This window comes from Bombina bombina, chromosome 1 (genome assembly GCF_027579735.1).
Source record: "Bombina bombina isolate aBomBom1 chromosome 1, aBomBom1.pri, whole genome shotgun sequence".
Taxonomy (NCBI): domain Eukaryota; kingdom Metazoa; phylum Chordata; class Amphibia; order Anura; family Bombinatoridae; genus Bombina; species Bombina bombina.
The window spans coordinates 1,186,381,990-1,186,403,630 of record NC_069499.1 but is presented as its reverse complement, the minus strand read 5'-3'; the positions used below and the strand labels follow the sequence as shown (position 1 = coordinate 1,186,403,630).

Here is a 21,641-nt window from a genome sequence, read left to right as displayed (position 1 = left end):
AGAGAGGGGGAGAGAGCGCAAAAGAGAGGGGGAGAGAGAGAGTGCAAAAGAGGGGGGGGGAGAGCGCAAAAGAGGGGGGGAGAGAGAGCGCAAAAGAGGGGGGAGAGAGAGAGCGCAAAAGAGGGGGGGGAGAGAGAGAGCGCACAAAAGAGGGGGGATAGAGAGAGCGCAAAAGAGGGGGGGGATAGAGAGAGCGCAAAAGAGGGGGGGATAGAGAGAGTGCAAAAGAGGGGGGGATAGAGAGCGCAAAAGAGAGGGGGAGAGAGAGCGCAAAAGAGAGGGGGAGAGAGAGCGCAAAAGAGAGGGGGAGAGAGAGCGCAAAAGAGAGGGGGAGAGAGAGCGCAAAAGAGAGGGGGAGAGAGAGCGCAAAAGAGAGGGGGGAGAGAGAGAGCGCAAAAGAGAGGGGGGAGAGAGAGAGCGCAAAAGAGAGGGGGGAGAGAGAGAGCGCAAAAGAGAGGGGGGAGAGAGAGAGCGCAAAAGAGAGGGGGGAGAGAGAGAGCGCAAAAGAGAGGGGGGAGAGAGAGAGCGCAAAAGAGAGGGGGGAGAGAGAGAGCGCAAAAGAGAGGGGGGAGAGAGAGAGCGCAAAAGAGAGGGGGGAGAGAGAGAGCGCAAAAGAGAGGGGGAGAGAGAGAGTGCAAAAGAGAGGGGGGAGAGAGAGAGCGCAAAAGAGAGGGGGAGAGAGAGCAAAAGAGAGGGGCAGGGAGAGAGCGCAAGGGGTGGGACCGCTGTACCCTGCAAAAAATGGCCTGTGTGAACGGGCTTTAGGACTAGTATATATATATATATGTGTGTGTGTGTATATATCAGTGAACAAAGGAAATAGAAAGCGCTGGTAACTCACATATGCATACATACAGTAAAAAACATATATGGAAATAGAAGCAAAGTTCAACACTGATTATGCAGTCTTATTAAAGCAGCTACATATGTGGTTATATAGGTATGAATTTATATTCTCTTATATGTGTGGCCTCTTCAGTAATCCCCTTTTGGGTGTCCACTTACTTCATTGTACCCCAATCGATATGAGCTAAGTATATCGTATCACGGAATCCTCCTTGCTGTAGCTCTTATCAGGGCCTCGTTTGTAGTAAGTATTCCTGTCTCCCGGAGTTCCAGCCATAGAAACTTTCAGTCTCAGGGATGATCACTCAATGTGATCCCCACCGTGCTCATATATGGGATGAAAGAAAACAGCTGATAGTGTAATAATAATTGATTAAAACAATATTACACTATCAGCTGTTTTCTTTAATCCCTCTCATATATGACACACATATAAGAGAATATAAATCCATACCTATATAAATAACCACATATGTAGCTGCTTTGATAAGACTGCATAATCAGTGTGGAACTTTGTTTCTATTTCCCAGGGGTTAAGTCGGACGGGAATGCATGGGAACAGAGTTCCTGCACTATTTTTGCAGGAGGAACTAAGCTCCCTCTGGGCAGAGAACAGAAGCACTTCAGTAAACACTGCTGCTTCTGGTGGGAGGTGCTGAAGCACAGTGTGTTAGAGGGATAGTGAGATCCTCTAGTAATGGGCAGTAACACTTCCTACAATAAATACACTAAATGTAAGACTGTCAGCAGTCCTGTTGTTTTATTACCCCTGTTATGAATATTATCTTTATTATCTTTTATTACACATGGTGCTTACATTTCTGTGTGACTTGCTCTGGGGTTATTTAGCTCCCTCAGCAGAAACGGGACTATTGCACCTTAAATGGGAGAGACTCTGTGACAGAGGAGGATTATCAGGCCCAAAAGCAACCATTCAACCCTTCATTGGATTTAATTTGCTTTCATTAACTAAAGTGTATTGATTATATACATATAAATACAGTGAGTGTGTATGTATGTATATATTAAAACCAATATTAATTGCGATGTCTTGGTGATTTCCCACACTTTTTTTGTAGGACTTGACCCCTGCTATTTCCATATATGTTTTTACTGTATTTATGAATGTGTTTTACCAGCGCTTTCTATTTCCTTTGTTCACTGATTACTGTTAATAGAGATATATGGGGAGTATTTATTTTCCTTTAGATTAGCTGCAGGTTGCACCTATATGTATAGTAAGAGTTCATATATGGAAGGATTTTTGTTTCTGAAATATAGGTTCTAGATCTAAAAACGTCCATCATTTTTAACTATAGGACCTGGACGTTACAGACCCTATACTCCGGGATCAGATTGTACCGTATCTGGAGTGCTCGTATACTTTGGGCATTTCTAGCTTGTCTGTAGTGGGGAAACAGGAAGGCGCCAATAGGGTGATAACGCAAAAGACCCTGACAAGTAGGTTAGAAGGATAATGGTACTCACAAGCAGGGCGGCACTTGAACGTGCCTAACACTTTTGATTGGTTAGAGGAGGTGTTTTAAGCAGTAGGCTTCTTAGAATGTGTATAACAGCCTGATGAAACGGCTCTGTGTAGCCGAGAAACGCGTTGCTTTTATGCATTGTTTTTAAAACATTTTAATAAATTGTTTTAATCTACTTTGCTGGAGTTTGCTCCTTCCTCTTTCCAGCTTTTGGACTTTGTTATTTAGCTCTCTGCAATCGTGAGCGTCACATACGGTGTATCACTATCCTCTTATCCCTCTGCCAGTGTTTGGATTTCGGCATACGAAGAGGAGGGTGTGTGAGTATCCAGCGATCCTGACTGGCCACACGGAACTTGGTCCGGCTCGAGGATTGGTTGCTGCCGTTGTGAGTCTTCCGGGCGACGCTGAGGTCCCGGCCTGCTTTGTTAGGCACGTTCAAGTGCCGCCCTGCTTGTGAGTACCATTATCCTTCTAACCTACTTGTCAGGGTCTTTTGCGTTATCACCCTATTGGCGCCTTCCTGTTTCCCCACTACAGATTTTCTCACCGTTGACACACGCTACAGAAGAGCGGCCTTTCATTGGAATATTTGGACTGACCTCCACTTCCATCACCGTGGGCGCACCTCTGTCAAGAACTCTCTGTTTTTGATTTTTTTTCCTATTCTAGCTTGTCACAGATATATATATATATACACTCACACACAGTTGTGCTCATAAGTTTACATACCCTGGCAGAATTTATGATTTCTTGGCCATTTTTCAGAGAATATGAATGATAACACAAAAACTTTTCTTTTACTTATGGTTAGTGTTTGGCTGAAGCCATGTATTATCAATCAACTGTGTTTAATCTTTTTAAATCATAATGACAACAGACACTACCCAAATGACCCTGATTAAAAGTTTACATACCCCAGTTCTTAATACCGTGTATTGCCCCCTTTAACATCAATGGCAGCTTGAAGTCTTTTGTGGTATTTGTGGATGAGGCTCTTTATCTTCTCAGATGGTAAAGCTACCCATTCTTCCTGGCAAAAAGCCTCCAGTTCCTGTAAATTCTTGGGCTGTCTAGCATGAACTGAGATCTCCCCAGAGTGGCTCAATGATATTGAGGTCAGGAGACGGCCACTCCAGAACCTTCACTTTATTCTGCTGTAGCCAATGACAGGTCGACTTGGCCTTGTGTTTAGGATCATTGTCATGTTGGAATCTCCAAGTACGTCCCAAATTTTCCTCCAGTATTTTTTGATAACATACTGCATTCATCTTGCCATCAATTCTGACCAAATTTCCTGTGCCTTTGTAGCTCACACATCCCCAAAACATCAGCGATCCACCTCCGTGTTTCACAGTAGGATTGGTGTACCTTTCATCACAGGCCTTGTTGACTCCTCTCCAAATGTAGCGTTTATGGTTGTGGCCAAAAAGCTCAATTTTGGTCTCATCACTCCAAATGAATTTGTGCCAGAAGGTTTGAGGCTTGTGCTGTTTGGCGTATTGTAAGCGGGATACTTTGTGGCATTTGCGTAGTAATGGCTTTCTTCTGGCGACTCGACCATGCAGCCCATCTTTTTTCAAGTGCCACCTTATTGTGCATCTTGAAACAGCCACACCACATGTTTTCAGAGAGTCCTGTATTTCACCTGAAGTTATTTGTGGGTTTTTCTTTGCATCCCGAACAATTTTCCTGGCAGTTGTGGCTGAAATTTTAGTTGGTCTACCTGACCGTGGTTTGGTTTCAACAGAACCCCTCATTTTCCACTTCTTGATTAGAGTTTGAACACTGCTGATTGGCATTCTCAATTCCTTCAATACCTTCAAAATCTTTATATATTCCTTTCCTGATTTATACAGTTAAACTACATTTTCCTTTGACAATTCTTTTGCTTTCCCCATGACTCAGAATCCAGAAACGTCAGTGCAGCACTGGATGAAAGATGCAAGGGTCTGTCAGGAGTCCAGAAACTCATTGACCTTTTATACACACACACTAATTACAAGCAAACAGATCACAGGTGAGGATGGTTACCTTTTTTTTTATTTTCAAACAAGCTTTATTAAGGAAGATAAGAGACAGTTTTAACAATCATTATCATTCACATGTCCAGTGGTAATTGGTTACAGTGTTTACATTATTCATCATCTTATAAGTCCACTTTTGGTATTTGTTGATTGTTTCTGTATTATTACTTGAGTCTGATAGTCTTTTCCTCTTCTATACAGTCTTTTCTTACAAACAGTCCATAACTTTTGAGCTTGCTTCGGCGAGCTTAGCTGCTCGCAATGCATTATAACTTTTATCAACAAAAACCTTTTCTTTTTTTTTTTTCTTTGGAACTTAACATCAGGATCCTAGTTTATATCTGTATTGAAGCATCTCAGCTTATTTACCTCACATTGCTGAGATCGGTAATATTCCTGATGTTACTGTCCTTCACCCTAATTAGGTGTCGGATAAGAGAAACAAAACAGAGAGTACAAAATAAGAAAGCTGGAAATGAGGAGGGGGAAAAAGAAGAGGAGAGAAAAAAAAAACCCTTGGGGGAAGGAGGGGAGCAGAAGGGGCAGGGCAAGAGGGGAGGAGAGGTGGGAGAGAGGCAGGAGGGGAGGTGAGATGGAGGTGAATGGGTTGATTGGGGTGAAAATGGCATAAGAGGGATTAAGATGCTTCCGAAGTGTTTAAAGCTATTTGTGGGCCACTATTATCTTTACCCCTCCCCTCCCCCCTCCCGTGTCTCATTACTGCATGTATGATTAACCTACAGTCCCCTACCTGTCCAAGACAGTGTCATCAGTTCATGTGTGGCCAATTTACTCATTTTGAGATAATGGTACCTCTCTAGCCTGAGCAAATCTTCCACCTTGGCTTTCCATTCCTGCATAGTTGGAACCTGATTTTTTTTCCAGTACACTGGTATTAAGCCCTTGGCTCCGTTCAGCATCAGCAAGAGGAGTAAGTATTTGTCCTCCCCTACAACCTTTGGTAGCTCGTGATATATCAAATAGGAGGGTTTGGGCTGGATTATAATTCGCAATATCTTGCTCATTTCTCTCAATACTTCTTCCCAATACTGCTGTATGCAGGGGCAGGCCCACCAGATGTGTAAGAGCGTCCCCTCCCCCCCGCAGCCCCTCCAGCACCCCCCGCTGGCGTTTGGGTATATTCTGTGCAATCGCTGAGGTGTCATGTACCATCTGCTTAGTAGCTTGTAATGTGAGGATGGTTACCTTTTAATAGCCATTCAAACCCCTCTGTGTCAACTTGTGCGCATGTTATCAGGCCAAAATCACCAGGGTATGTAAACTTTTGATCAGGGTCATTTGGGTAGTTTCTGTTGTCATTATGATTTAAAAAGAGTAAACACTGTTGATTGATAATAAATTGCTTCAGCCAAACGCTAACCATGAGTAAAAGAAAAGTTTTTGTGTTATCATTTATATTCTCTGAAAAATAGCTAAGAAATCATAAATTCTGCCAGGGTATGTAAACTTATGAGCACAACTGTATATATAAAATCGATAAGCCTGCCCAGAGGGCAGTCTATGTTTAAAAAATACAAACTCCCAAGCTAAAGTTACAAAAAAATCAAAAAAGTACAATTACAGAAAAAAAATAAACAAAGCTATCCAAAATAAAAAATGTAAACCTAAACTAATACTCCTATAAAAAATCCCCCCAAAATAAAAACACCCCCTAATCTAATACTAAACTACCAATAGCCCTTAAAAGGGTCTTTTGTATGGCATTGCCCTAATTTAAACAGCTCTTTTACTTACAAAAATTACCAATTACCCCCTCACATTAAACCCACCCCACCCAACAAACCCCCCAAAATAAAAAAAACCTAAAGGGGCATTTGTATGGGGAATCAGCTCTTTTCTAGCCCAAAAAAACATAAGTTTTGGAAAGACTGTTTCTTCCATATGTAAAAAGCTTCAGAAACATAACCTGTATCTTTTTAAGGATCAACAGGTAGCCACGGTTTCTTGTTCATATCAGTCATAATTTTAAAATTTTACACATAACCTTTTCCCAATGTTAGGGCGTTCCATGCCGTCCTAACTGTGCTGGGCTTTAGCGCCGTTAGGACGGCATGAAACGTCCTAGCCATTTAGCTGTACTGAAGCCAACGACACTGAATGGGATCGGGTCATGGTGAGCGTGCCTAGCATTGTAGGCTTGCCCTCCTAACCCAATCCCATCATTGAAATCTCGCGATCGCATGCACGATTGTGTGCTATCAATTTGTTTACATCGATGTAGACAAATTGAACCTGGCATGAAAGGGTTAAAGACACATGCTAGTGTAAAATAAAGTGTCCTATTTTGCTTCATTTGTAAGCAAAATCTTTTTTACCAGGTGCAATGCATTGCTGTTCTAGATAAAAGCTTGAGGACCCAATCAAGAGTACCTGTGTATCTGCTAATCACTATCCATATCCTTATCCAACGTTGACTTTGTCTTAAACACATATTGAAGTCATTTATATAAATGATCAAAAAAAGAGCATTTGTTTTTACTATTTAATGGCTTTTTAATGGTTCCAGTCTTTTTAACCAAAATGTTACGATGTTAATAAACCAACTTGTTAGAAATAATGCTGTTTCCATGCCAATCACTCATTAACATCTATTCTCTTGGTCTATTTATAGAGACATTGTACTGGCATCAAATCTCAAACCTCTGGATAGGAAGGACAAGCTGAGTGGAGAGAGGAAGCAACCCTGGAATGTTCCTGCTACTGTAAACCACTCCTCTGGAGATATTGACTCTGTAATGTTAAATGTGGGTACAAGACATAGGAAGTTATAGGCAACTCATCCACTTCAACTTAAAGGGACATTCCGTCAAAATTTAATGCACATAAATGAATTACATATCCGAATAGAAACATATTTACAATATACATGTATTGTCAAAAGTGCTTCTAGTAAAAGTTTATCACTGTTTTAGTGTTAACATTTTTCTCAGCACGTGCATGTGAGGCATAATTAGATATTCTTAGTGCACCAGCATTTTAAATACTACAGCTGCTCAAAGAGCCAGTGGGGTTTGTATCATGTCAGCAATTAACAAATTGAGTGATTACCAGATGGTACAAGCACCTTAGGCTGTATGCGCAATGTCCATTTAAAGTGAGGGTAAAATTGGCATAACAGAGAACCTTGATATGAAAGTGATTAATGCATAGATATGATAGACTTGAAAAGTCAGTTGCATGTAAAAAAAATCAAGGTAAAATGAAAAGTTTCAATGTTTTTTGTTAAGCAAGGTTTTCTATCATTTTAAAATGTGAATGTTTTCCCCCATTTAACTAACACTTTCCTTTTTACTTTTGCCAATCAACTTTAATTCCAGTTTAAACATTTTATTTTTGAATTTGTCTTTTCTGTTTTCTCTCACCTATTGTGATAGCACATGATCGTATCTAATGGTAATTATCAAGGTGAGAAAAGCATTTTGTATATCTGTCTTCCTTATAACGTGTTATCACAGTGTCTACATAAATAGGTTTTCGGCTCCTAGGCATGAAAATAATGGGACTGGTAAAGACACTGCTAAGGATAAAGAATGTGTGGTGGCCTCCCCGATAAATCATTCCAATCATTTTATTATTACCAGTAGACCAAGCTAACGTTATTCCCATGATGGGAGCCAAGGATTGGATACCCTTACAAGATAAAAAGAAAGCACTTGTAAAGATACATTTTTGTATTAGACCAATAGACACTTATGTGGATTACAGTTAAACAGTAAAAAGACCTGAAAGAATCTTTTTGACTCTGTTTTGTATCTCAGAGTGTGTGTTGACATGGCAAGAGAGTTCTGTGTTTTCAAAGTATTCTAATACGGATTATAAATTAAAGATTGATAGTTTCTCCTTACAGAAAATCAAAGCAATTGTAAGTTTCTAATGTATTGTTTATAAAGGAAACTTGTACTGTAAATATTTTTTCCCCTTAACGGAGCAGTAAACAGGTTGAGATTGTAATTTTAAAATGTTTAATATACTTTATTTATTTTGGTACGTTTTCCTGCGATTTTACTCTGAAAATTGTGTTTTTTCTTAGTTCCACTACATTTCTAGGCCTGTGCATTCAGCAGCTTCGCTAGCTGCTGAATGCAGAAGAAGGCAGCCACTCGCGGCCTTTGGCTCTTTTCGGAGTCTGATTTCTTCTTTTGAAAGTGAAACACACTAAGATCTGTGCAAATCCAGAGTTTAGGGTGTTGCACTTTCACAAGAAAAAATCCAGCTCCAAAAAGAACCAAAGGCCGCGAGTGAAGCTGCTTAATGCACATATCTAGAAATTTATTTTAATTAATGGGCACCACCATATTGCAACCTAGGTTATTCTTCTTTTTTTTTTTTTTTTTTTTTAAATATTTTTTATTCAGAAAACAGATGGGATACAAAAGCAAAAGAAGGAAAATAGTGGGGGGGACAGGAACTAAAACATTGCAAAAGAATATATGCCTGGGCCAACCCAGCGGGTACAGTCACAGTCATTTACAATGTACCTAGAAACATAACATCAGCTACATCATAACAATTAAATATATAGCTGTTAGAAGCTGACCTCTTCAATATCCGTCCCCTCTATGCCTATCAATATATCTCATCTGTAGACTTCTTGTCGTTTAGTTAGTTCTATTAGAAAATGAGAACTAACTAAATAAATATTAATAAAAAGAATGAAAAAAAGAAAAAGAAAAAAAAAAGAAAGAATAAATAAATAATAAAAAAAAGTATTCCGTATCAGCTTCAGGTTTGTATTCACATTCAGCCTTCTCCCGTATTGGCCTATTATACCTGCGGTAGTTCATTCCTTAATATGGCATTCATAACGTATTCTGTCGTTCTTAAGGGATAGATCATTTTCTTCTGTATATCTAATGTTTGGGAGCATCTAAAAGTTTCCCATTTTTAAAAAAAATTATTGACTTCATTACTTTTATCTTGTTCTATCATACATTGTTCTAATATCATTTGTTTAAAAATAAAATTGCTTACTTCTGCTATGGATGGTAATTTTTTTGAAATCCAAGTTCTCAAAAGCAGAAACCTGGCCACCCCAATAACCATTTCAATAAATAATTTATTTTTAATTCTAGACTCTGCTTGGAATAGAAAAAAGACTATGTCTCGGGAAACCGATATCTCTGTTTTTAATATCCTCGAAAGCAGGAAACATATTTTATTCCAATATTGTCTGACTAATGTGCAGTCCCAAAAATAGTGCACAATATCTGCCCCTTTATCACCACATTTCATGCATTTATTTTTGATTTGGCTGTTCCATCTTGACATAGCACAAGGTGTAAGGTATATTTGGTTTAATAAAAAGATATGTGCCTCTCTAAAATTAGTGGAGGTAAAGATCTTGTTTATTCTATTAATACTGTTATGTATGTAATTTTCATTACACTCTCTAAGCCCCTTCAGATGCCATTTTTTAACAATCAGTTTTAAATTTAAACTGCCCTCATGTCGCAGGGACTCATTATACCATTTTTTAATCGAGAAATCTCCCGCTTTACTTAAGTTAAAATTCAGCATGAGTGGGGGCCAGTCCCAGTCCTTACTTTGAAGATATAATAGCTTGTTAACTAGATTCCTTAATTGTAAATAGGCAAAAAACAATTTGCTGGGTAAGTCAAATTCAATTCTTAACTCCTCAAACACTTTGATCTGTGGTGTTTCTGTATTAAGATTAATTTTGAGTATTTTTGGGAAAATAATCATTTTAATAAAACCAATTTTGCCTGACAAGGCCAAAGGTATATGTTTCCATACATTTAACTGATCAAAAATTTTCTGTAGTATTAGTTTGACATTCAGATCATACCAGAACTTAGGGTTCTTACAAAGATTGATTCCTAGATATATAATCTGATCTACTACTTTATATGGGTTTAGGATATTAGATTCCTTTTGTTTATTTAGCCATAGGAGCTCAGTTTTGTTAGCATTAACTTTATAGCCCGAGAAGGAGCTATATAGTTCTATTATCTCCATTAATTGCGGGATATTCCGTTTACTGTTTCTTAAGAATATCAAAACATTGTCTGCATATAACAAAATTTTCTCCTCTATATTGTTACATACAATCCCTTTCATCTCTTGACGGATTTTAATGGCTAATGATTCAATAGACAAGTTAAACAAAAAGGGCGACAAGGGACAGCCTTGTCTTGTACCTCTTTTCAGAGCAATTTCTGCAGATTCCACTCCGTTCACTGAAATTACAAATATCAGATTATTGTATATTGTTTTGATATAATTTAAAAAGGAGCCCGAGAAGCCAAACTTAGACAATGATGTGAAAAGATGGTCCCATTGTACCACATCAAAAGCTTTTTCTGCGTCTATAGCTATTAGAGCTGCATCTTCTTTTATCACCTGATGATTATCTGTTAGGTTATTAAAATATTCAATAATGATGCATGCTTTGCGTATGTTTACCACAGAACTTCGATTATTCATAAACCCTACCTGATAAGTATGTATGATATTACCAAAAAACTTTTTTAATCTTTCTGCGACTATTATTGCTAGAATCTTATAGTCCACGTTTAGTAGGGAGATAGGTCTGTAAGCATCTGGCTTCTCGGGGTCCCTTCCTTTTTTATATATCAAAACTGTGATTGCTTTGGTAAAACTCTTTGACATTATAGCATTCTCTGAATAATACAAATTATATAGTTTTGTCAAGTGTGGTGCAATTTCTTTTTTTAATATTTTATAAAACTCGGCTGGTAGATGATCCGGCCCGGGTGCTTTATTTAATTTAATCTTATTGATTGTTGTTTCTACTTCTTCTACTGTAATAGGCTGGTTAATTGTATTGGCTTCTTCCAATGTTATTTTGGGAATAGTTATTGAATCCCAGAACCGCTTCTTATTAGACCTATCTAACTCACATGCACCATAAAAATTACTATATATTTGATGAAAGATCTCATTTATTTCTATCGGGTCATTTGTATGTGTATCTCCTATTTTTATTGCAGATATTATATTAGTTTTTTTTTTTTTTAGATTTAACTAATTTCGCTAGGAGACTACCTGTTTTATTCCCAAATTTCATAAACTTTGCTTTAATTTTGAGATCTTCTCTAATAGTTTCTTGTGTATAAAATGTGTCCCTTTCTTGTTTTGCCTGAATATAACTAGACCATTTATTCTTTGTAGCACTTAGTAGATATCTGTTGTATGTATTTATTACTTGATTCGTTAATTGTTCTTCTCTTTCTTTTCTTTTTAAATGTGGCCATAAAACGTATTATTTCTCCCCTTAACACTGTTTTAGCTGTTTCCCATAGTATTTCTACTCTGTCTACATACTCTATTCCAATTTAGAAAAATATTCAATTTTTCTCTCAGCATAGCTACAAAAGTTGCATTTTTCAGCATGTATTTCGGGAAATGGAAAAAATGTCTTTTAAGGCCTCTTATTGATACTTCCTCTAGAGTAATAGGAGCAGATACTACCAAGTCTTTTATATCTGCCTTTGGATCAGCCAACAACAGGGGCTCAGCTATTAAAAAGAAATCAATCTTAGAGAGTGATTCTAGTGATTTCGATAGGCACGTGAATCTTTTAAGGTCTGGATGTTGAAGTCTCCAAATATCATGAACTTTCAATGTTTTTTAAAATGTGTGCAGGATTCTCATTTCCTTTGATATTCTGAAATCCTTTTTCCTACCTTTCGTGCTTTTCCTATCTAATGGGAATCTAGGTGTTAAATTAAAATCACCAGCGATTATTAACCCCTTAAAGACATACGTCGTACAGGGTACGTCTTGCACAAACTGGTCTTTAAAGACCAGCGACGTACCCTGTACAACGTTGGGGTTGAAATCGGCTGGAAGCGATCCTGATCACTTCCAGCCGCTTTCCGGTTATTGCAGTGATGCCTCGATATCGAGGCATCACTGCAATAACATTTTTCCCCATTCGATGCAGAGAGAGCCACTCTGTGGCCCTCTCTGCACCGGACATCGGTGGCCGCAATCGTTGGTGGGTGGGAGCCGACGTGGGAAGCGGGTGGGCGGCCATCGATGGACTTCTAAGTGCAGTGGTGGGCGGGATCGTGGGCGGGGTAGCTAGGCGGCACGCACGGACGCGCGCACGTGCACGGGGGAGGCAGGTGCGTGCACGGGAAGGGAGCGGGTGGGAACCATTACACTATGGAACAGTTAGTTAAAATTTAGAGGGAGAGAGGGGGAATCAAATTTTATTATAAATAATCAAAGTGATCTGGGAGGGGGTTTAGTCTTTAGGGGGGGGGAGCTACACTACAGAAAAGTGGGGAAAAAATTTAAAAATATATATTTTTTCGTAAACTGGGTACTGGCAGACAGCTGCCAGTACCCAAGATGGCGCCCAATAATGTAGAGGGGGAGGGTTAGAGAGCTGTTTGGGGGGGGATCAGGGAGGTTTGGGGCTAAGGGGGATCCTACACATCAGCATATGTAAATATGCTTAAAAAAATTAGATACCTTTTTATTTTAGTACTGGCAGACTTTCTGCCAGTTCTTAAGATGGCGGGGACAATTCTGGGGTGGGGGAGGGAAGAGAGCTGTTTGGGAGGGATCAAGGATGTGTCAGGTGGGAGGCTGATCTCTACACTAAAGCTAAAATTAACCCTGCAAGCTCCCTACAAGATCCCTAATTAACCCCTTCACTGCTAGACATAATACACGTGTGATGTGCAGCGGCATTTAGCAGCCTTCTAATTACCAAAAAGCATCGCCAAAGCCATATATGTCTGCTATTTCTAAACAAAGGGGATCCCAGAGAAGCATTTACAACCATTTGTGCCATAATTGCACAAGCGGTTTGTAAATAATTTCAGTGAGAAACCTAAAATTGCAAAAAAAATTAAGTTTTTTTTAAATTTGATCGCATTTGACGGTGAAATGGTGGCATTAAATATACCAAAATGGGCCTAGATCAATACTTTGGGTTGTCTACTACACTACACTAAAGCTAAAATTAACTTTACAAGCTCCCTACATGCTCCCTAATTAACCCCTTCACTGCTGGGCATAAAACACATGTGGTGCGCAGTGGCATTTAGCAGCCTTCTAATTACTAAAAAGCAACGCCAAAGCCATATATGTCTGCTATTTCTGAACAAAGGGGATCCCAGAGAAGCATTTACAACCATTTATGCCATAATTGCATAAGTTGTTTGTAAATAATTTCTGTGAGAAACCTAAAGTTTGTGAAAAAAATTGTGAAAAAGTGAACAATTTTTTTTTATTTGATCGCATTTGGCGGTGAAATGGTGACATGAAATATACCAAAATGGGCCTAGATCAATACTTTGGGATGTCTTCTAAATATATATATATATATATATATATATATATATATATATGTGTGTGTGTCAAGGGATTTTCAGGGATTCCTGAAAGATATCAGGGTTCCAATGTAACTAGCGCTCATTTTGAAAAAAAAAAGTGGTTTTGAAATAGCAAAGTGCTACTTGCATTTATTGCCCTATAACTTGCAAAAAAAGCAAAGAACATGTAAACATTGGGTATTTCTAAACTCAGGACAAAATTTAGAAACTATTTAGCATGGTTGTTTTTTGGTGGTTGTAGATGTGTAACAGATTTTGGGGGTCAAAGTTAGAAAAAGTGTGGGTTTTTTTTCCATTTTTTCCTCATATTTTATAATATTTTTATTAGTAAATTATAAGATATGATGAAAATAATGGTATCTTTAGAAAGTCCATTTAGTGGCGAGAAAACGGTATATAATATGTGTGGGTAGAGTAAATGAGTAAGAGGAAAATTACAGCTAAACACATACCCTGCAGAAATGTAAAAATAGCCCTGGTCCTTAAGGGAAAGAAATTGAAAAATGACCTTGGTCCTTAAGGGGTTAAATTTGTTTCAGTATACTTCAACAATAACACCTGCAATTTATTCCAGAATTCCAGGTCCAGATTGTTTGGCCATAAACATTACACAGTGTATAAATCTTCTTTTTTATTTCTATTTTAGTAATAATATAGCGTGGATTGTCATCTATTTTGACTTCCAGAATTTTATATTCTACATTCTTACCAAATAATATAGCTACGCCCTTTTTCCTTTCTGAGCATGGAGTGGCAACTACTTCTTTTACCCAGTTAACTTTTAATTTAACTAATTCTGTTGCCGACAGTCTGACTTCCTGTAGAAAAGCAATATCAGTACTTAATTTTTTAAGATGCTTTAAAATTGTCTTTCTTTTAATTGGGGACACGATACCACCAACATTCCAAGAGGTAAAAGCTAGTGAGTTCCTTATACCCCGTGTCATAGTATTATTCTATACAAACTACCAACCACCATCATTTTCATTAACTACTGGGAGTATCCTAAGTCTTTCATACTGGAGAAGGCTGATAGAGGAAAAAAAAAAAAAAAAAGAAAACACACAAAAATTTAAATTTTAACACTGTCCATGAATAGGTCATGCATCCTGACAAACTTTGACAAAATATTGTTTAGCTTCTTCACTATTCTGAAAGGACTTGAAGCCATCCTTACCCCCTACTTTCAAAATTGCGAACATAACTGTGACATTATTTTTCTTTTATTAGAGGTTTCCAGGGAAAAGTCTTGAAAGATAAGGACTTTTCTGTCTTCCAACAAAAGTGGTTCTGAGAGTTTTTTAAAGTATTTTAAGATTTCTACTTTGTCCTTATAGTTAAAGAATTTTACTATCACCGGCCTAGTGCGAGGTCTATTAATGGAGACTTCACCCAAGTATTGCTTGCTTAGGCCCAGTCTGTGTACTCGCTCAACTATAATTTCTGATCCTTCCCTATGTATACCTAATTTCCTCGGTATCTCTTTGGTAATAAGTACTTCTAAGTCTTTATTTACATATTTTTCAGGTATACCTATTAATCTTAGATTATTTCTTCTTGATCTGTCTTCTGCAGCATCCGCTCTATCTTGTAGTTTTACAATTTGTCCAGTTAGTTCTTCAATCATATTACTTTTAATAGCCAACTTGTCCTCTAAATTAGAGATTCTATTTTTTGTTTCTCCTATTCTCGCATTAAATTGTTTTAACTCATTCGATACTGCTGACATCTCTAATCTAAGATTATCAAACTGTGGCATCAATAAAGCAGAAATTTGAGTTATTAACATTTGTGTGTCTATATTTACATGTGGCGTGTTCAAGCTATCTAAATTCTCTTGTGTGGATTCAGTTATATTTTTATTCTTGTTTCTTTCCCTAGTTTTAGCTGCCATTACAGCTGGAGACTTGTCTTTTGAATTTTGAATAAATTTATCCATTGAGGGTCACTTTTCCCTTTTACCAGGAAAGGATAGGACAAGCAAAAAAAAAAAAAAGGTGTAAAAAACCGGAGTATAATGAGAAAAATAGTTATGGAGGGTAGGAACCCCTCAGTCGTGTGTGAGTCTGGATGTTCGGACACTGAGCCAAACTCTACATATAAAATAATAATGGAGTGAATGCTAGTGTGAAGTGTGTAAAATACAAGTGAAATAAAAAGAAGGGAAAACAACTGTGCCAGAAATGTGACAAGTGTCTACAATCAACTGTGAATGTGTAGTGTAGAGGGTGCGTGTAAAAAATAAGATTATGTGAAAAGGAAAAAAAAAAAAAAAAAAAAAGCACCTCCTAGGCCGGGTATATCAGTCAGATATTTAGTGCAGTCTGGATATAAACTATCACATACCCAGAAGAATATAACTTTAAGTGTTGGGCAATATACAGTTTTCTGATCTATAAGTCTATTTTTGATTCTAAAAAAATCCTGCACGAGTATTTTATGGTATAAATTAGTGTAGGCTGTAAATTAGCCCATTTGTATCTATGATTTTACCTCTTGTTTACTACTTTTGGGAACAGTTTTTATCACTGAAAAAAGATGTTCTATAAATATAGTAATTCTATTTGTACTTATTGCTCAGATACATTCAGTAACCAACTTCTCTATATATTCTTCAATAGCTACAGTATAGTACTAAAGATCTTATTCAATACAAGACAGTCAATCTTGGATTAGTTGTAACAGAGTTCAGTTAACTTTACACTCTTCTGCTTTAACAGCGTAGTCTATCAAACTTTCCAGGTACCAGCTTGAACCAAGTGCCAAATGCTTCACTGGGTTCTTTACACTCCACACACAACACAGTCCTCTTGTGCACTGCTCCCAGACTTACACACTAGACACCCTACATATTCTTCCTGCTAATATGAGAAGAAATGTTTTTATCGAATAGCGTACTCCAGAGCTTATTCAGTACAGCTCGATTGATCATGGATTCATTTATGACAAAGTTCTTTATCAGAATAAACTATCAGACTATCCAAATACCAGATTGAACCAGGTTCCTGTTTCTTCACTGGGTTCTTTACGCACCAAACACGGCACAGTCCTCTTGCATGCTAACCCCAGACTTGCACACTAGGCACCCTAGATATTCTTCTTATTAATATGTTGAGACTTTTTGATAAAGGGCCACTAAACCCAAAATCTTTCTTTCATGATTCAGATAGAGACTAGAAATTTAAACAACATTACAATTTACTTTTATTATTTATTTTGCTTCATTTTTTTAGATATCCTTAGTTGAAGAAAAAGCAATGCACATTGTGAGCCAATCACACGAGGCTTCTATGTGCAGCAACCAATCAACAGCTCCTGAGCATATCTAGATATGCTTTTCAGCAAAGAATATAAAGAGAATAAAAAAAATTAGATAATATAAGTAAATTAGAAAGATGTTTAAAATTGCATTCTCTTTCTAAATCATGAAAGAAAAAATGTGTGTGTCATGTGCCTTTAAGTATGATACTCCAAATCTTTTTCAATACAGATTAAACAATCCTGGATTAGTTGTAACAAAGTTTTTTTGTCAGAGTAAACTGTCAGTCTTTTCCAGGTACCAGCTTGGACCTAATGCCAGTTTCTTCACTGGGTACTTCACACACCATACACAGCACAGCCCTGTTGCGCACTTATCCCAGGCTTACAGACTAGGCACTCTATATATTCTTCATATTGATATATTAGGACTTTGTACGCGCTTGGCTCCCCTCTAGCTCAGGCTCTACTTTTTACCTGCAGGGTTGCTCTTTTAAACCTATTTAAAGTCTGGGCTATATATTTAACCCCAGATTTTTTATATATATATTTTTTTCCTTTTTTTTTTTTTTCCTTCCTTTTTTTTTGCGGCAGGTTTAATAAAATCGTGTGTGTAAGTGCGGGGCCTACTGGCTTCTGTTTGTGTGTAACAGTTTTCTTCACTGGGGCAAACAATATATAACACCTGCCTAGAACCTGCTGGGCTTCAGGGTCCCTGGTCAGGGACTCTCTTTATAATATCACAATGTTATAATCCTTCACAGCAACTGTCCCCAGGACATTGCATAGACCAAGTATCATAGTCCATCTAAATTGTTTGTTTGTTTTTTCCAAACAGGGGTGACACAAGTTAGGCAGATCAAACAGTTGATTATCTCAGTCCTTGATATTATCTCAGTTTTTTTACCAGGTATCAATTAGCATCTTCCCTGCACTCAGACTAGTGTAACTGCACACATACTTCTCACATCATTATAGCCAGAAAAAAAAAATTCCCTCGCACCAGCCTGTACAACACATATCCATCTGCTACATAAGTACTTATCTTGAAGGATGGCTTTTCTCTGATGAGGAGTCAGCCTTGAGAGACCATGCCCATATCCATAAACAGCGTTGCTCCTGCCAGAGAGCTTTACAAGCTGAAGGGGATTTTCGGCGGAGTGCCTTTGGAACCTCTGCGTCACGTACCCTCTGAGCGTAGCCTACTATGGCTTCACGATAGCCGGTGAAACACGCTCCCTGCCTGGTACTCTTTGCTCTGCTTTTTTCTGGGCCTAGAGCCTGTGACTGGCAGTTGGAGTATTCTCGGAGCAAACGCTGTCTTTGCGCCTATCTGACGTCACCGCCCACCGGAAATCCCCCCTAGGTTATTCTTCCATATGTTTCTCTTCTGCTGAGGACAATTAGTAGCAGATCTAAAAAAGTCAATACAAGAGATTGTGCATTCAAGGCTCTGTGGAAACCTTGTTAGTCACTTTAACAAACCTATATTTCACACAACCACTTTCTTTTATTGCCTGTTTTATATCTGTCTTTAATTATCCTCAGCAGAAGAGGCGGGTAAGGAAAAAAACCTAGGTTACAGGAAGCCGCCTGTTTACTGTATAGAAACAAATTATTTACACTTATATCTTCAATATTTAAATGAACTCCTTTCATATGACTACATGCTATTATCATGCCAATCTTCTATTTGAATCCATCATTATGTCTACAGTTTATTAACTGTTTAATTTCTCTTTGTGTTCCTAATAACTTATTATACCAGAGCAGAACATTTAATGGTTTCAGTTAGCAAAACAACTTTTTAATATGCAGAAATTTCCAATACATTACTATACATTTCATATTCTGTTGTATAAGTAATTAGGAACACATTAAAGGGACAGTCTACACCAGAATTTGTATTGTTTTAAAAGACAGATAATCCCTTTATTACCCATTCCCCAGTTTTGCATAACCATCACAGTTATATTAATATACTTTTAACCTCTGTGATTATCTTGTATCTAAGCCTCTGTAAACTGCCCCTTTATTTCAGTTCTTTTGACAGACTTGCAGTTTAGCCAGTCAGTGCCTGCTCCCAGATAACTTCACGTGCACAAGCACAGTGTTATCTATATGAAACACGTGAACTAACACCCTCTAGTGGTGAAAAACTGTTAAAATGCATTCTGAAAAGAGGTGGCCTTCAAGGTCTAAGAAATTAGCATATGAACCTCCTAGGTTAAGCTTTCAACTAAGAATACCAAGAGTACAAAGCATAATTGGTGATAAAAGTAAATTGAAAAATTGTTTAAAATTACATGCTCTATCTGAATCATGAAAGTTTATTTTGGCCTAGACTGTCCCTTTTAAAGGTAAAAAGATTACAGTACTCTTTCCCTTTAAGACCAGGGATACGTTTTGCTAATCGTTTTCTGTTACTTTGTTTAAATAACCATAAACAAATATATTTCTGTCTTCAGGAAGAACTGCCTGCTGAACCAAAAAATGCATTTGAATTTACTCGTGACTGGCGGCGGCTTAAAGCGGAAAATAAATTTGACTATCTTTTACAACTTGGAGCTGAGAAGTTATCTCGAATATTCCATCCTGAAATTAGTTCTGGACTTTTGGGTGAATTTATCTGTATACTGGAGAAAAATGTTGACAATGTTCATCAGGATTTAGTTCTTCAAATTCTGGAAGGCTTGGCCAAGACACAACGGTTTGACCTCAATTTAGCCTTCCTCAGCAAAGCAGAGAGGGATAGTTGCCAAAAACTTTTTGCAAAGCTAATACCTGTTAACCAGAATGAAACAACTGCTGCGGATAAAGGAGATGTTAAAAGGCACCCACTGCTGAAGAAACTAACTGGTCTTTACAAAGCTAATTAACCATACTTTCATTCATAATTATACCTTGCAATTTGTGTTGTGATTTTTTTTTTCTGGAAGGTCCCTTTTATTCTTTTACTTATTTAAAAGGTTGTCTATCATTTTGTAAGCATAGTCGGCTCTGTGTTGTTTGTCTGTTCCTTGTGCTTGCTTCTGGTATCCAGCTTCTGATATACACAGCTGTTTCCCTGTACTTTCCACACTATGGGGTAAATTTATCAAGCAGCGGATGCAGCAATCTACCCCGTAGTTTCAGATTCCCTGAAACATAAGTTAAGAAGCAGCGGTCTTAAGACCGCTGCTCCTTAACTCGTCCTCCACCTCTGAGGTGGTGGACAGCAGGGATACGATAGGGATGATTGACACCCCCTGCTAGCGGCTGATTGGCCGCAAATGTGCAGGGGGTGGTATTGCACAAGCATTTCACACAAAATGCTTGTGCAATGATAAATGCTGATCGCGTATGCTGTCGGCATTTATCGAAATCGGGCGGGCATGATACAGAGGATCATGTCTGCCCGACGCATGATAAGTTGGCCCCTATATCTTCATGGCATTACCCCCTTTTATACTTCATTAGTGTTCTCTTCTACATTTCTTACCATACTGTTAGGGATATATATTGGTCAAGACCTATTAATCCCATACCTAGGGTATCAGTTTGTGGGGAGTGCCACAGTGACAGTGGATGCTGAACATATTGTCAACAGCACTGTCACTATTTTAAAAAGCTAAGAAGAGTAGGAACTTCAGTATCCCTGGCAGCCAGCACTCAAGCTTCTCTTCTGCTCTCCCTCTCCTTTCCTATACCTCCATACAGTACTGGATAGTGTAGTGCATATATATTCACCAGCACTATAGCAGACTTGCTTCCATATCCAGCTCATGGCTCTCTATTCAATTCCTGGCCTCCACCGTTTAAGTTGCTGATATGGTCTGCAGTATAAGCAAACTGGTGGCTTCAGTATCCATCACCTCTTGGGCTAAAAAGACCTTTATTGTATGTAGTAATTCACCATAACAAGCAAAGTTTCGGATCACATATCCTTAATTATGCTTAATCAGCAACAGGTAATGCACTGATTTATACCTCTGTGTTCATGACATCAACCAATCACAGGTAAATGGCAAATACCCCACCCAGTGTTCCAACAATGTATTACTCTTAACCAAATTTAAAGTTCTTCATTACATACATTCTTACATATAAACATTTAAAATTACATTTGATAGTTACATATCATAACCTGCTGATTAATATATAGGGATGCATTACTACAAAAATAGATTACAGAAATACAGAATAATCTAATTCTTTGTTCATTTCCTTCTCCTATGTGCTGGCCTAGGTGGTATATTGAACTCCTCTACTTCTGGATGACACTTTGTAAGATTAGCCAATGTTTTCTAACTTGCTGCACAATAAGGAGACAGGAGCAACGGCAGACGTGAAATACAGCGTTTTATTCCAAACAAAAAGCGCTGTACATATAAAAATTCACAGTTCATATATAGGTTTTAAAACCTCCTAATGTTACTGCAAAAAGACACTGGCAGAAACTCCCGGGTGCAGCATCGCAGGGTAACAAGAAAGAGTCTGAAGTTCCGATAGAGCCCTGTGCCCTGGGTCGAGACCGGAAACGAATCAGCAATGGGTCCCCCATGATCGAACACGGTAAGTCGGCTGCCAAGGTCACCAAGTTTTGTTTGCAGTGTGTGGGTCTTTTGAACATTTGATTTAATGTTTTCTAACTATCTGCATTATTTGCCTTTTGAACTCATTATGGTCCA

At 38.1% G+C, this 21,641-nt stretch overlaps 1 protein-coding gene across 1 annotated transcript in view; it reads left to right on the top strand.

Annotated features, from left to right (window-relative positions):
• Positions 1–19,885, top strand: part of CCDC103 (coiled-coil domain containing 103) — a 41,935-nt gene extending 22,050 nt beyond the window's left edge. Inside the window, exons 3-4 of the mRNA XM_053694372.1 lie at positions 6,993–7,125; positions 19,440–19,885. Coding sequence (XP_053550347.1) covers positions 6,993–7,125; positions 19,440–19,850 — 544 coding nt within the window. The 3' untranslated portion in view covers positions 19,851–19,885. The remainder of the gene's footprint in view (positions 1–6,992; positions 7,126–19,439) is intronic.
• Positions 19,886–21,641: the final 1,756 nt, after the last annotated feature.